General features: G+C 36.3%; 1 protein-coding gene across 1 annotated transcript in view; it reads right to left on the bottom strand.

The window, feature by feature from the left end:
* Nucleotides 1–2,342: 2,342 nt before the first annotated feature.
* Nucleotides 2,343–15,808, bottom strand: part of COL24A1 (collagen, type XXIV, alpha 1) — a gene marked incomplete at its 5' end in the record, with an annotated part of 98,999 nt that continues 85,533 nt past the window's right edge. The window contains 7 exons of the mRNA XM_010012745.1: nucleotides 2,343–2,633; nucleotides 4,280–4,495; nucleotides 5,604–5,713; nucleotides 7,063–7,231; nucleotides 7,947–8,012; nucleotides 9,077–9,103; nucleotides 9,200–9,235. Coding sequence (XP_010011047.1) covers nucleotides 2,487–2,633; nucleotides 4,280–4,495; nucleotides 5,604–5,713; nucleotides 7,063–7,231; nucleotides 7,947–8,012; nucleotides 9,077–9,103; nucleotides 9,200–9,235 — 771 coding nt within the window. The remainder of the gene's footprint in view (nucleotides 2,634–4,279; nucleotides 4,496–5,603; nucleotides 5,714–7,062; nucleotides 7,232–7,946; nucleotides 8,013–9,076; nucleotides 9,104–9,199; nucleotides 9,236–15,808) is intronic.

A 15,808-nucleotide genomic window follows, 5' to 3' on the forward strand; every position in this document is an offset into this window, starting at 1 on the left:
TGGCGGCACTCGGAGCGCGGAGGCCTCCGAGAAGAGCCTGTAAGCCTTGAGCAGTCTCATTTAAAACCCCGCTTCCCGGGTGGTTTTAAATGGGGTTTTAACCACGAAAAATAGCAGTAAAGGGAAAAGCTCTTGTAATCTAGCTCAGGGCTCGCTCTAAAATTAAGGGTAACAAAATAGGTGACTACCTCAGAAACCATAAAAGCATCAGAATCATGGAATCAATGAGGTTGGAAAAGACCTTTAAGATCACTTAAGTTCAGCTTTTACTCCAGCACTGCCAAGACCACCCCTAAACCATGTCACTACGGGCCTCATCTACTCTGTTTTTGAACACTTCCAGGGTCAGTGATTCCACCTTCCCTGAGCAGCCTGTTCCAATGCCTGATGACCCTGTCAATGAATTAAGTTTTCCTAATAGAAATTTTTGCAAATAAAATTAATTGCAGAGTACAGGTACTTGTTAACATTGTGAGACAAAACTATACGAGATCTCCTGCGAAAGCCTGCAGGACCTCTGAGCACAAGAGGCTTTCCAAAACACATTTTTAAAATAGATGATTTCTGAAACGCACTAATATAAACCATAAATATAAGCTAATACATAATTTCCGAAAATAGTGCAATGAGACTAATGAAAATATACATGAAGCAATATACATTTTCTAAAGGATGACATTCTTACAAAAACCCCCAAATTAATCCATTTATCAAAACATTGGCTCCACAGCCAAACTAAGAGCAAATGTCAAGTGATATTGTTAAATTGTAATGATCTGGAAAATGCAAAGAGAGACATATTGTCTAACCTTTATCATTACTTTGTAACCTTGCTTTGTCACTAGTTTTATCAGATTTTCTCTAAAGGAACAAAACTGCTGCTTCCATATAAGATGTAAAATGGGATGTACATTACCTTGGAAAAGTAAATGCAGTCACTGGCAGTATTCCACGGCATGAAACGTGTGTTCCCCCCGTGGTAAAAGCAGCATTGACACCTGACAAGTACCCTTCTAGAGGATTTGGGTCATTACTAAGAATGAACTACACAACATGAAATAGAACAGTAAAAGACAAACCGATAGATTGGAAGCTTATTTTATTATACTTTGGTAAGTGTGGTTTCCTGTGGATCAAAACAGTTAAACAAGTTGTTTGAACGCTCCTGTGCTTCCCAGGATAGCCTGGTACCACCTTGCCATGTGCTACTGAGCACACTTTGGATTGATAATAGATAGAGCCTATCATTACGACAAGTGCTTTCCCTATTGGTAAAATCGTTCTTTTTTTATTTAATAAAAAAAGATGTTTGAATTTTTAGACTTACTTTAATAAAAAACCAAAAACAAACAAAAAAAAAACCCAAAAAACCCCCAAACCAAAAAAACCTTCAAAAACAAAAAAACCAAAGCCAAAACAAACCCAAAAAAAAAACCAAACCCAACAAAAAGATCTAATAAGTTTGTGAAAAATGGAATTTCTAGGTGGATGAAATGATGATTATAATTTAGGAGCAGCCATTCAGAAGACATGTTGTAGATTTTTTCACAAGTTACAAAATACATACACAATATATGATCTTAAGATGCTTTTGGCATTAGAAATGTTAACTGAAATACAGAATCTAAACCTCAGATCTACTGTAGGTAGCTCTTCTACAACATTTTTTACAATGTCTGTAAAGCTAACTGTTCTGACTATATGCATCATATACAATGTGCTGTCTTGTATACCATTTCCATAACAGTACACAAAAATATTTTAAACAAATCCACATAAATAATATTTTCATTGTAGTGAAGTACGTGACCAACGATTCAAATTAAGCACCTTTACAACAGAAACATATCCTGATGTAACCAGCACATACAGTCTGAAAGATAAAAAGGGACTCAAATAATCTCTGCTAAGGCCACAAGCACCTTGTGTTATGATGAGCACCACGGCAACATTGACAGGAAACACAAAAGAGGTAGTGTGCCATCTGTTAAGATGTGTGTGTCCAGCAAGGACTATAATAAAATGTTTCAGAAAAGATGATGTATTGTACTGTGGCATAATTCACTTTTCATATATAAGCTATTGCACATTTAGGAGCATTAGCCAGTATTGCTCCTTAGTAAGGTATGTCTTGAGCTTTCCTCGGGGTGGTTTTATTGCTGTGCTCTTAAAGAGATTGCTGAGAACACCAGAGGTCCTGAAAAATTCCATGTTCAGGTACTCAGTTCCAGAAAATTATGCAAGGAAGCACCAATATATTTTTAAATATTTTATGAAAGTTGTAAGTTTTTTTTTCTTTCTTTCCTTTTAAAATGCCATTTCTCCTTAGGAGGAAGTCTTTTTTCTTCCTGAGGTTCTTTAACCAACACCATTTAAAACGATTCTTCAATTTCCTAGTTATTTTGCCTGTAATGGATCATTACTTCTGCATTTAATCTATGCAGCAATTCCATGTTGATGCAAAAAAACCTCCCAGGACAGAAACCTTAAAGGAAGCACACTGAACCGCCTTCTATGAAGTGCTGCTGTCCTGGTTTGAGATGAGGAAGTGCGTTAACTTGAATGACTGGAAGCTGATTAGTGTCCTGAGTGTGAAAAAAGAACTGTGTCTTATGCCAGCTGCCATCTTCCATCTGCAACACACAGAAGCAGAATATTAAATTCATATCAAAGATGAGCTTCAAAACACAAACAGAGATTGAGCTTGTAGAATGAGAGGAGGAAGTGAACTGTACAGAAGCATTTCTTTTCCTAGCAGTTCATAAAGAAACTACAATTTAGCAAATATGCCATTTCTCCCATGCAACACCATGGGCACTCCTGGCAAAACTAACTGTAAAAAAGCCAAGCCTAGAATCCAGCTGGAAGTGCTGGAGACACAGTGCAGCATGGCACAGAACAGAGTGCCTGGCACTTTGCAAGCAGTCTTGGGCTCATACAAACTCTAAGATCTCTTGCAAAATTGAACTCCAAATCTCAACAGTAGGTCTTGAACTCAGTAGATTATGAACCCTACAGGCACTTGAATGACTGTATAGGCCCTTGAAGAGTAATCATGGGGAATGAGAGTTTCATTTTCGCCATGAACTTGTTTATTCTAATCCTTTAAAACTCTTGGTAAAAAATTGATACCTCATAAAAATTATAAAATAGCATGTTAACATATCTTGATGTTTGCAATTACTCCACTCAGTTCTTAAAAACCATCACGTACAGTGGACGCTACTGAAAAGTGAAATCCCTGCAAAGAGGGAAATACGTGAGATTCTGCAGCAGATCTGTACAGTACATAGTTTCCCACAGAAGGAGCAACAGACCCCATGGAATCTCACAGAAAAACAGCACTTCTCAGCAGCCATCACTGTGTGCCTTAGTTTTTCTCAGGGATGAAAACAGTCCCAAGCAAACTGTGAGGTGGGGGAAAAGGGTTTCAATGGCCATGCCTTATCTGCGTGACATAGGCTAGAGCATCTCATGAGCACATGCTAATGAAGGTTGGCAGCATAAAAGCTTCAAAGCGTCTCTACAAAACCACTGTCTTGAGATTAAAAATCTCACTTTATACCCCTGTATCAATATGGAACCAGTCTCACATCTGTCATTATTGTAAATGAAAGTAGAGCTATAAAATACTGAAAGTGCAAGGTGCTTGGCTGCTGTATTTCATAGTGTTCTACCAGTACCAAACGGCTCACATTTTTGTGGTGGAATAATCTAATAAGCATTAGAAAACTAAGCCTTTCCAATTTTTCCTAAATACAAATATGATTTAATATTTTTGTTAGCCATGGAGTCCATTTCCAATCATCATTTCATCATATAACCAAACAACTGTGTCATTGTAAGTGAATTTAAAGATATTTCGATGGCCAAAACATAATTTCCAGCAAGTCTGAACCTAAGATTTTGTGTTAGATAACTTCAACAGAACTCTTACTGAGGTCTGAATTTTCATTTTGAGAGTAACTGTTCCTAAAGTTTCCTGGAGGATCTCCTTATTTCTTTTCTGATCTCTCTCCAGTATCTTAGCAGAGACTCAAAATACGTGACACTCAATGCAAATGGCAAGTATAAATGCCCTGTATTACCTCAATTGCTTTTACATTTGAATAGATGTTGAATTCCATACCAAAAGGCTGGCATATAGAGACACATGCACAACGTAAGAAGTAAGCTTCAAGGGATATGACTCTAAATTACTGTTATTTATTTGCAGAAAGTTAATAATGTCTCAACAGTAGCTACATTACGTTTTTAATAAGTGCTAAAGAGCATTTACCATGCATTCATCCATAAGCACCTTCGGTTCAAGCAGCGTATTTGCTTTAAATATTTGACCATTCCATCCTTTGAAGCTAACAGACATTTTCTGGCCACCTGCTTTACTTAATCCCCACATCGGTGTGTTCAGACAATGAACTGTGATGCTATGGGTTGCTTCTGAGCTCAGTAAATGAAGGAAGTTCATCTGCACTTTTCCAACGCCGAACTCCAGCTAAGTTCCAAGAGAAATGCATTGTTAGACTTACAGCTGGACTACGCTGAATGGCCACAGTAACGCTAACTGACATGCACATATATGCATGGTGTTCAGGCATGGGAGCATGTTTACGTGTTTATACATTGGGATCAGTGCCAAAGAACACGATTTGTATTTATCAGGAGAGCTGTTAGGTTTTATTATAGTGATTACTATAAACAGAAGCTTTCACAGGACATTTTCAAAGCTCAAACATAAACATTTGCTAATGCTTACAACATTGTTGAAATGCAGTTGGGCAGAAAACACTTCTTAAATACGGAAACTGAAAGAAATGATTTTGTGATTCAAAGATACCATCACAGTGTTTTAACTGCAGCCACATCATTCTGCTGTTGTCTTAGACCACAGGCTTTAGCAATACCATTTAATTTCCATTAAAAAAGCAAAAAATTCATAAGCATACTTTGATTTTAGACAGAATGTGTAGTTAGTCATTACTCAATAAGAATTTCTGCAAGACTAGATCATACTCAGGGATTTGCAAATGTAGGAATGTATATGGGAACTGTATGGTATTTCTGATGCTCTTCGATGACTAAGGTGTATATGCAAATCTCCACAAATACAAACTTTGTATTCCCAAGGGTTTCAGGACTACACATAAAGAGGAGCATGGACTAATGATACAAAGGAAACCAGTCTCTGCCTAATGGTATTTAGAAGTAGCTAAATATTGAAAGTAGCCATAATTTTCTTCCTTCCTATTGCAATGACCTCAGCATCTTTGAGGTCATTACACTTAGCTGCTCTTAGTGATGAGTAACTAGTGTAGCTTTGAAGTATTTCAGGCTTATTTTTATGCTTTGTATAGGAAAGTATAAAGCAAGCCAAAATAATTCTATTACACAGAGGTTGACTAAATGAACAAAGTGAGGGATATACTAACATCTGTTGTCTCCAGAAAATCTGTCATTTCTGTAACTGAATATATAACCTGTCCTTCCACAAAGATGTACACTGAAAAACCCCTGAAGTCTAAGGTCTTTCCATGTGTTAAGTAAATAAGCATTCATTTGTTCAGAGTCCAGCACAGATGCAGTCTCTCTGAAGCAATGCATACCTTTGTCACAGACAGCGGAGTTAAACATGTCTGACCACCTGCAGTGAAGTTGCAGAAAACTTCAATGGCATCAGAAGGACATCCAATATTTGGGTCTATCCAGTATTTTCCTATTAGTATATATTCCAGATGGAAAATAAAACCAAAATATTATTGTTACTGAACAATTTGCTAAAATATTTGTACTTTTTGGCAAGTATTAGGTATATTATCACCATAGCTTCACTAGGAAATGAAAGAAAAAAAAACAACCCATGAAAGTTGTTTCACTATATAATTCTACTAATAACAGATACTGAGCAAAATTATCATAACCATTCAATTGTGATTACGTATACAATGACTTTTGAACACTGTCATAGCTTCAAAAATGTTTTCTTTTTCAACAGTGAGAACAAATGGTTTTAACAGTCTGCTCTTTCTGTATTAAAACTTTTCTTTTCCTTTCGGCGTGGCTTTATACAGAGAATATATTCAGGAACATAAAATATCAATCTCGCAGCACTTTGAAGATCCTTTCCTTCTGCCATCAGACACTTCTACATATCTCAGTGACAGTAGTAAGGAGTATTTGTCATTGTGCATCCATGGGATTTGGTCCAATACAAGAAATGGGACACATGTAATTTAGATCAAGATTTAGCTTACCTTAATTTGTGGTTAAATATGGGTGACCCTATGCTCTGCAATTTCTGTCGGGGTGTGTGCAATCCTCTGAAGTGGAGGACTGTGTCAGTGATCTCTGTGGCCCTAAAGGACTGAGACTGATTTAGGAGAGCACAGTCCTAACAATGGTTAGGCTCATCTCTACTAGAGTCTTAAATAACTGATCTATCCTTATCAGATGTCACAGAACAGTAATTGTCCTGTAACCTCCAACTTAATTTTCCACTTCCTCCTTAGTTTGCTAATGCTAATACTTGATAATAGGGATATGCACAGGTATTTATTATCTTATTAGCCACTCGAAAACTGAATTGCGTCACAGTACTGACATTACAGGTTTAATTTTTTTTTTTAATTTGAAATATTGATTCAGGATTTTCTGGGATGCAACAACTATCAGTGTATCTGACTGTGGTAGTGTATTGTATACAAATTTCTCATTAGGAATCTAGAATCTGATCCACACAGAGTTCATTGCAAGATTAGCTATCAATACTTGGGAAATCTTTAATCACTAAATTGGATTCCATTTCAAATTTTCTGGACAATTTATTTACGTTTATATACATATATCTCTAATACCAATACACTATTAGCTAGCTATATACTTTCATCTTTAAAATTCAGAAATTTTATCTTAAATAAAGATAAAATAAAGATAGCTGTTACAGGCACACTGCCACAGAATATAATAAAATCTACACATTACAATTTTAATGTAGAAAGTAACATTTGGAAGCAATACATTCCAAACCCTTCTTACGTTCAACCTCTAATGAAAGCTGGCACTTACCATCTGACACTTTACGTTCACAGTTAAGCAAATCCCTGCAGATGCGTGCTGGGTTATCCCGAGTGCCAAGAGGGTTCTTGATGCCGTGCAGTAAATTGCTAAGGTAGTGCAGCGTTTTGAGTATCTCTGTGCTGTGATCTAGCAAAGTTACTTCAGTATTCTGGTATTTCTGCCAAGGGCCATTAGCAAATGTGTTACCACAAGGAAGTATCACAACAACAGTATATGCAGTAGAAGTCGAATGGCCATTGAATAGCCAGACAGAAGTATTTATAATGCTTGCAATCAGCCAGATACAACAGGGTAAGAATAACATATTCCAATAAAAAAATAGTACATGTTATTAAAATTATCAGAGGAGTGAAGTTAGAGACAGGTTAAGATCATGCAAATACATTATTATGACATGTTGGCAGAAAAATGTGGATATAGGGTAAAAAAAATAAATTGTGCATTTGTAAAGTATACTTAGCATTTTTAGATTTTCAGCAGTGAAATCTACTCTTAAGTTTAACCTAACTTCATCCATGTAAGGAATTTCTTGCAACTGGTGGGACCACAGACTTACTTACATGTATGTCAGTTTGGATCAAGGCCTAAATGCCACTATCATTATCTGTGGCTGAACAGACACCATCTGCTATGTGTAAGAGTAAACTTCCATTACTGCCAATCATAACAAAAATGTAGAAATACTGTTGGTTTTCTTTACTTTAATTCTAACATATAAATCCTAGCATGTTTAGTTATAGTCTGCAGTAATTACTTGCTACACTTGGTTAATTTTAAATTAAGTCTTTGTAAAGAAGCTGTGATCTGTCCTCAAAAAATAAAATTTCAAATGCATTCCCTGTATGGCAACGTAAATACACTGAAATAATTACCTCCATCTGCAGTGCAGCATTTGACTCAATCAAAGCTTGAACAGCAGCATTGATGTCCACTTGTTTCTGAAAAAAAGATATTTCAGAATCTAAAAAGATGAACAGGAATACTCTAAAATGCAGGTGGTAAATTCTTTGAGCAGTGTAGGAACACATAGAATAGCTTCATTATTTTGTCATTTTAGAAAATAATTCATTGTAAACACTTACTTTTAAAATAGGATCCTCCCTTCCATTTCCAAAGAATGCAAGCATGTGTACAGAAAAAGCATATTTAATTTTTATAAGCATCCCCATACCCAATTTAATGATCATAGTCCTGGAACCTAGAAAAAAGGTACTGTAATAGTTGTTACAGATTGATGTGCCAGCTTATTCCACCCAGCCATTTAATTTATATGCTTAAGAAAACCAATCCAGGTAAGTTGAACTGGTGTTAGTCCTTTACAGCACACACAAAGAATATCTCAATCAGCCATCAGCAGCTGACAGATCAGGCTTCATGATGTATCACGACTGACAAACCAGCCTCTGAAGGAGGAAGCCTGTTTCTTGCATACCTTCATTCTCCACACTTTGTGACTATTTGCCAGACCCAATCAATAGGTTGGCATGTTTTTAAAGAATTAAGTCACTGACACAAGCATCTAGTTCTTGCAATTTGTTCTCAGATTATATATATGTATCTCATTACAGCTTTAGGATACTTAGATATTGAGTCTGTCCTAGCTAGCACAATCCTTTAACAAACTAAATTTGTGTGTGTGTGTGTGTGTGTGTATACAGGGAGAAGGTTTGGACCAGAAATAGCACAAAATTTTCTGTTGTTACCTTTCAGAGTGTTCAAATACAGAACAGGAGAAAAAACTTCTGGTGTGACAGTTAATCCATGTCAAAAGTATGAGCATATCAATGAGCATTGCCTGTTGAGGGCACAACAGCGTGACAGAACAGGACAGTGTAAGATGGAAGGTTCAAAAAACTTACCACTGTAGTGATGGAAATTGCAAAAAAAATGTATTTGCATTTCATGTGCAGTGATGGAACAAGCAATGCATTTGAAAAGGGTCCTGCTATTTTCGCTTTCAAAAAAGAGCTGTATTGTAGATTAAGGTTGTGACAGAACTTACTCTGGATCCTGGTGGTCCAGGTGGTCCCTGGAAAAAGGGAGAAGCTAGATATTAGGGGCTTCATATGTTCACACAGTGCAACCACAATGGGAAAGATACAGGCATGGTTTTTTATGCACTTACAGGTGGTCCTGGCTGACCCTGAGGTCCCCGAGGCCCCTAGAAGAAATGGAGATAAAAATGCAACAATTACAGATTAACATCTCTGCTTTTACATTTATGCATTTTTTAAATCACAACATGCCACAATGTATACAATGAATATGATGTGATACAGGCTTTGGTAAAGTTGTAGATTAGTTATTACTATTGTTTAAGTACTATGCTGTGTTAACATGTGAATATGCCTGTCAGAATTGCTGGGTTGTTTGGTTACTTGTTTATCCATTACTTTTGATACTAAGGGAACATTAGAAGTCACACAACGTATTAAGATATAACGTGCTATACATTATGCTAGCATTATATGCATGTTGCCCATACAAGTAGTACAAGGGATGAATTACCATAAAAGCATTCTAAGTAATGTTATAGGTAGCTGTAAAAAAACAACTGATCCACTTTACTCCATGAGTACCTGCTAGGCATTTATTAGCTCCATTTTTTAGCAGTGTTAGTTTTCATTTGGAACATGTTATATTCATTATTTAACAATAAGTGATACTGCAGCTTCCTTCATAGTCAAGAAGTTACACCTTTATTTCCTCATGGTAGGTGGCATCATTTTAATGTGTAGGATGATGCGGTGGGGAGGAGGAGAAGGAACAGTCTCTTTTCCCTAGCCTATAGTCCCTACAATGCACATAGTCTTCACCTTAAGTTTAAGGCTTGCCTTAGAGCAAGACGTGGATGCTCCCCAAAACAATAACCCCATCTGAATTATCCTTTCCTTGAGCAACTACTCCCATTAAGATGGAATGATTATTTATTCATATACAGTGATACTTGCATCACTGTTAGATTCTCATCTTTAATCTCTATATACTCAAAGCCTCTAGGAGCTGCTGTAACATAAACCACAGTAAGAACAATAAAGAATAGGTAGCAGTGCCTTAATATCAGCAAAAGAGAAGAAGGAATGAAAGGCATAGGCCAGACCTGCATCAAGTAGTAGTAACACCTTTTAACGTAACTGAGTTAATTTAAGCTAGACATTCTTTAGCCAGTGCTACTTGTACCCATTATGCCAGCACAATAAGCTGTTTCAGCAAAAGCCCTCTTAGAGCAGTGTGGTCACGCTAGTACTGTCTCTGCCAAAAGAGAAATAATCTTATCTGACATGGTCATGTTGACAAATATTGTCAAACTGATGTATTCAAAGAGGTATTAAGTTGTAAAATCACTTAATATAGTAATGAGAAGTACTCCTGCTGTGAAATTTCACAAGATCTGTGTGAGCGTCACTGCACGTTTTAACTGCTGAACTTGGGCTGTGCTTCAAGCTGCCACCAGCAAGGGCTGCTGGAAATGGTTAAACAAAGGCCAGAATTAATCTAACATTAATTCATGCATATTTAAAAAAAGGATCTCAAAGCAGATAGGAGGGATTTACTTAATTCTCTGGGGCTCCAAATTTATCAGTTCTTAGGGAGAATACCAGCTGCATTTCTAGACTGACTTGTAAGGCAAAGCACATGGTAGATACTAGGAAATGCATTTGCCATGGGTTACAGTGACCTCCACAGCTACATGAGTTAAGTGTGCCTGCACATCACCCGCCCTGGCCAGAGGGGCTCAGGTGCTAGATTGGGAAAGGTGTCATAAGTGGGGGACATCATGTAATTCATAGCACCAGATCTACACCAGACAAGGTTGTGCTTATGGACTGCAAACGGCTTTGAGGCCAAGACCCATGCTTTACATATTCTTTCAAGAACTAGAGAGAACCAAAACTGAAGTGATTTCTGGGTGTTTAGAGAGATGGTCTTCTGATACTTAACTATGATGACCTTAATAGCATAAGCTCTACAGACTGTAAATGTTGTCAGCTTTCAACTGATACAATCCTGACCCTACTTATTTATGTTTCATCGACTTATACCTATAGAAGGAATTCTAAGCCATTTTTTTGGTAAGTATTTACTGGCATTTTATAAAGCCATTAATAATTAATGTTGGAAAATGGAAATAAAAAAAATAATAATTTTTGCATATTTAGTATAGAAATCCCTGGGGGTTCTGTGGCAAGTACCTAACTTCCTTTGATCTGAATTTGATTATTGCCCAGCTTGACATTTTCTTTGAAATCCTGTTACTATTAAATAGGCATAAAGTATTATGGTTGCTATTTATTATAAAAAAAATTATGAGTTGAGTTTGCAGAGAGGACATTCATTTTTTTGGGGTAGTCCCTCAGCTGTTGAACACCAGCGGGGTTTCACAGAGCTAACCTGTTGTATGCCAGCTGGGAGGGCCAAACTCCATAATTAATTAATTGGTTCAGCAACTCAGGTGCTGTTAGGTTGCGGCAAGATACATCTTCAGTCTCACGTGGATATATTACTGGACTGTCTGAGCATGCTCGGTGAAGTGCGTTTAGCATAAAAAGAAAGTGTGAAAAAGAAACTTGAGAAATTAATTTGACAGTGTAAGGATAGGTTTATCTTGGTTCAAGACTTAATTATGCAAATACCAAGTCAAGGGAAGGCACAAAATCCTCAACAGTTTGTCCCCAAGTAACCACTGCTCTCTGATGAATAGATGTCCTTGTTCTTAGCGCTGAGATTTAGACGTGCCAGTGGATTTTTCAGATGACTGAATGCTTCACTTAATATTCCATGTTCTTGGCATGTGTCACAATTTTAAGACTCAAAAAGTCTTAGGACAAGAACAGTTCTAATTTATAGTGCTTTCTGTTATTGAACTGAATATTTTACAAATAAGAATCTGCACTGTTCCAATGAATTTAAGGTATTTTGCAAAAGAAGAGAGTGATTTGTCTTGATTGACAATTAAGATGGTAAATAGCAACATGAAGTAAGAAACTAGTTTTCCTCTTATTCTGAGATAGCAATTACCTCACTGTCTCCTTGCCAATAAAACCCATGTGAAAAAAAGGTAAATATTGAATGCTATTTGTTAACTACAGTTAACTACTTTTGGAGATGTTACTTTTCTTAAATACATTAAAAAATTTAGAGGGCTGTATCAATTACTTTTAGAAGCCTTTAAAATAAAACTGTTGCAGAGCAGCACTTTTCATGGATCAAGTTAATTGCTAAATGTTTTACTGCCATACACAGGATTGCTTTTACAAATCTACTTAATTTACCCTTTGATCACATTAGAGTTTAAGTCAGAGAAGTGTAATTCCAGTTCATAATAACAAAAGGGGGGAATAGAACAGTTTGGTTTAGTGTGCTCTTTAATTATTTAATCACCCAATTTGATTGTTAGTACAGAAGTTCAGAGGCCAACCCTCCCAGTCTTTTTCTAACACTGTGGAGCCCTGGTTTCATATGCAGTGATCCATATGCTTTACTTTGAAAACATGAGCAATCCCAAGGACTTCCATATTTTCCATGACTTTTGAAATTTTCTAAGAAAGAGAAAGTAGCTTTACAAAAATTATTAACATTAGGCTGACCACTTCTGTCATTTTGGTGTTGTCACCATGTCTCATAATGGGTAAAGCCTAATAACAACCTGCAATATAAGTCTGATACACAATGCAGTGTAGTAGCTGCCATTAATGATTGTAAACTTAAGATAAAAGATGATTATCCGATCTCCAGCCCTGGATGTTTTCAAGATCTGGCTGAATAAAGCCCTCAGCACCGCGGTCTGATCTCAGAGCCAATTCTTTTAAACAGGAGGTTAGTCTACAAATGAGATCCCTTACAATCTGGATTACTTTATGACTCTATAATATAATTCATTATGTTAAATGTCATAAAATGAAAATTAGAAAACATTTTCAGAAATGTCAGAATTCTGAAACAATATTCTTAAATGTATTCCATGTTTTTTCTAAATGTTTCAATCACAGTGATACGAATATTGAAAAATAATTTGGATTAAGATTTTTCAAACTCTGTTACTGCCTCTATGAATGTTTCCTCCAGAAATAGCTTACAGAACCTCAACATGGTTCACCACTGACTTCAAGGAGGTTTTTCAGGGAATAAAAGGACATTTCTTCCTAGTCATGAACCCCGTATCTCCCTGACAGACTAAAAACTGTAACTAAAACTTGGACTGCTATAGAAAAGTTGAAATCTTTATGATTCTAGGAAGAATGCCAATATAAATTTTGAAGGTATAAATTTAAGCTTGGAATACACAGTTGGATGAAAACAATTTTCTCTCCTTTGTATCTGAAAATAGTGGAAATAAATCCTTTTCTTGGCTACATAATATAAACTAATGCCACTGTGTATGATTTAAAATTAAACATTCTTCTTCTGAACACAGTCTTAGAAGATTAATTCATCTTGATGAATTCAAGTACTTATTTAGGAAATTAATTCTTAAACACCAGTACCAATAATGGAAAGGGGTGTTTCTTGTTCACTGTTCTGGATGGGTTTTATTATTATTTTTTTAAGTGTCAGCATTTTTAGCTCTATGATGTTATAGCAATTCTTATCGATAAACAGTAGGAAGAGACAGTTAAGATAGTTAATAGCAGCACAAATTAAGAAACCAGTTTGCCTCTTATTCCAAGATAGAAATTGTCACCAGAGCATTAGAATCAAAGAGGAAAGTTCCCCAAGACACGTGCAACAACAAGCCGAGTTCGAAGACTTAACTCTTTAAGCAATATTGAATATTTCTGGTAGATATTTTTTCCAAAACTTTTATATGGTAGTTAGGGTAGAACTGTATGCACGTGGCTGCTAAAAGCAAAATATAATAAGAGAAATGAAATTATTTTTAATGAGGTAGGGTGAAAGGCAGGGTAAGAGCAACAGGAGTAAGATCACATTGGCTAGTTATTGGAAAAGGAACTAATTATAAAACTGCCGTATAAAGTAATGTTACAGGTATCAAATATAATTGTATTCATATTTACTGTAAATATAATATTTAACGGCTTCTCACATAGCCATTATTAATTGGAGATTTTACTAGCTCTAAAACAATTTCTGAATCAAATCTAACATTTAGTAACGTACAAAACCTAATGTAATGTTCTTACTGAAAATTGAGACATGGCAGCTTCATAACCTATCAGTGCTGCCTACTGCTACTACAGCTGTCATGCACGGCATGGACTCCCATCCTCAGCTTTAGGCTTTTCCTGAAGTTTTCCCTCTCTAGACAAGATGATACAGGTGTATGAATATGTGTATGTATGCTGTGCTGTGAGGCACTGGAGCACTGACCACAAATGTGACAAAGGATTTTTCTTCTACATCTGAAATGGGACATATTTGGATTATGTGACACTATGATCAGGGGCCATACTGCCTAACAGCATACATACACTGGGCACATCTACATAAGTCAACTTGCACAAGAAAAGCTTAGATTTTTGACTCATGCTACCAACTTTCTTGGGCAGTGCTCTCCAGGAGCACAACATGACTGTTTGACATTGAGACCATCCAAGAGTACATTTAGTGTGACACAGGAATAGTTTTTACACAACCAAAAATATGAAAGCCCAAAAGTTGTTTCATCTTACCATTTCACCCCTTGTGCCCTTTTCACCTCTTGGTCCCTGTAAGAAAGAGCAGCTGTTAATCCAGTATGCTTTCTAGCTGCCTAAGACTGAAATGAACTGATTAATATCCATGACAGTTATACTGTTCACATGAAAAGTCTAGTCTCATCTGTGGAAGTTTTCACAAATCTGGGGCTTTAATTTTCCTGTACTATTAGCAAATTACTTGAAAACATCTTGTAATTCCTGCATGTGGAAAGCTGTTGTTTCCTTCGGATTGTAAATACAATTTTTCTGAGTAATTTTGTCTGGCAGTGTTCTCCATCAGCTGGCTGTATTCTCTAGAATTTGATCCACTGTGATACTTCAGTGCTGCACCACCTTCAGAGTAGAGAACAAAACTCTGCTCTCTCCATCACTGAAGAAATCCATTGTTTACATATCTGGCTTTATTACCCCATTGGCTCTCCTCTCACAGTCACATTAGACACTGGTTTTCTGTCTCCATGGCATTTTTGCTAGTTTTGCACTTCAACTGTGTTTCTGAAGACAGTAACAATCTTATAGTTCTTCTCTGAATTTTGTGTCTTGATGGCAGCATTTCATAACACAGAGAAGTAATCTTCAGCTGTAATGTTTTCTTAGTGATAATGCAAACTATTACATTCAATATGAAGTCTATTAAAAGCCTTCATACAAGTATAGGGAACTTTAAAGTTTTTCTCCTGAGGGGGATTGAAAAGGCTGCAGCAAGACTTAAAGTACTGTCTTTTTCCCAACGAGTGGAAAGAACAGTCTAATTATAGAGGGAACATTTCCCTTCTCCTTTCTTTTTCACTCGCAAATATTTGTGTTTATTAATTTTATTGTACATTCATTTTATTTTTATGCTTATTATCAGCCCAATTGACATATAAAGAATAAAATACATTGAAACAGAGTCTGGATATTCTTTAGATATGTATGCCTCAGTACTTAGACATAAAGCTAATTCAATGACTTTTTTTTTTTTTTTTTGTATTACAGATGCCGGAGTCACATAGGTTAGCTTACCAGCATGGCATAACATGAAGGTGGTCCTGCTAGTTACAAATAGAAAGATGGGAATGTTGCTATTTGCAAAC

The sequence above is a fragment of the Nestor notabilis genome, unplaced genomic scaffold (genome assembly GCF_000696875.1).
Source record: "Nestor notabilis isolate BGI_N333 unplaced genomic scaffold, ASM69687v1 scaffold22030, whole genome shotgun sequence".
Lineage (NCBI taxonomy): Eukaryota > Metazoa > Chordata > Aves > Psittaciformes > Psittacidae > Nestor > Nestor notabilis.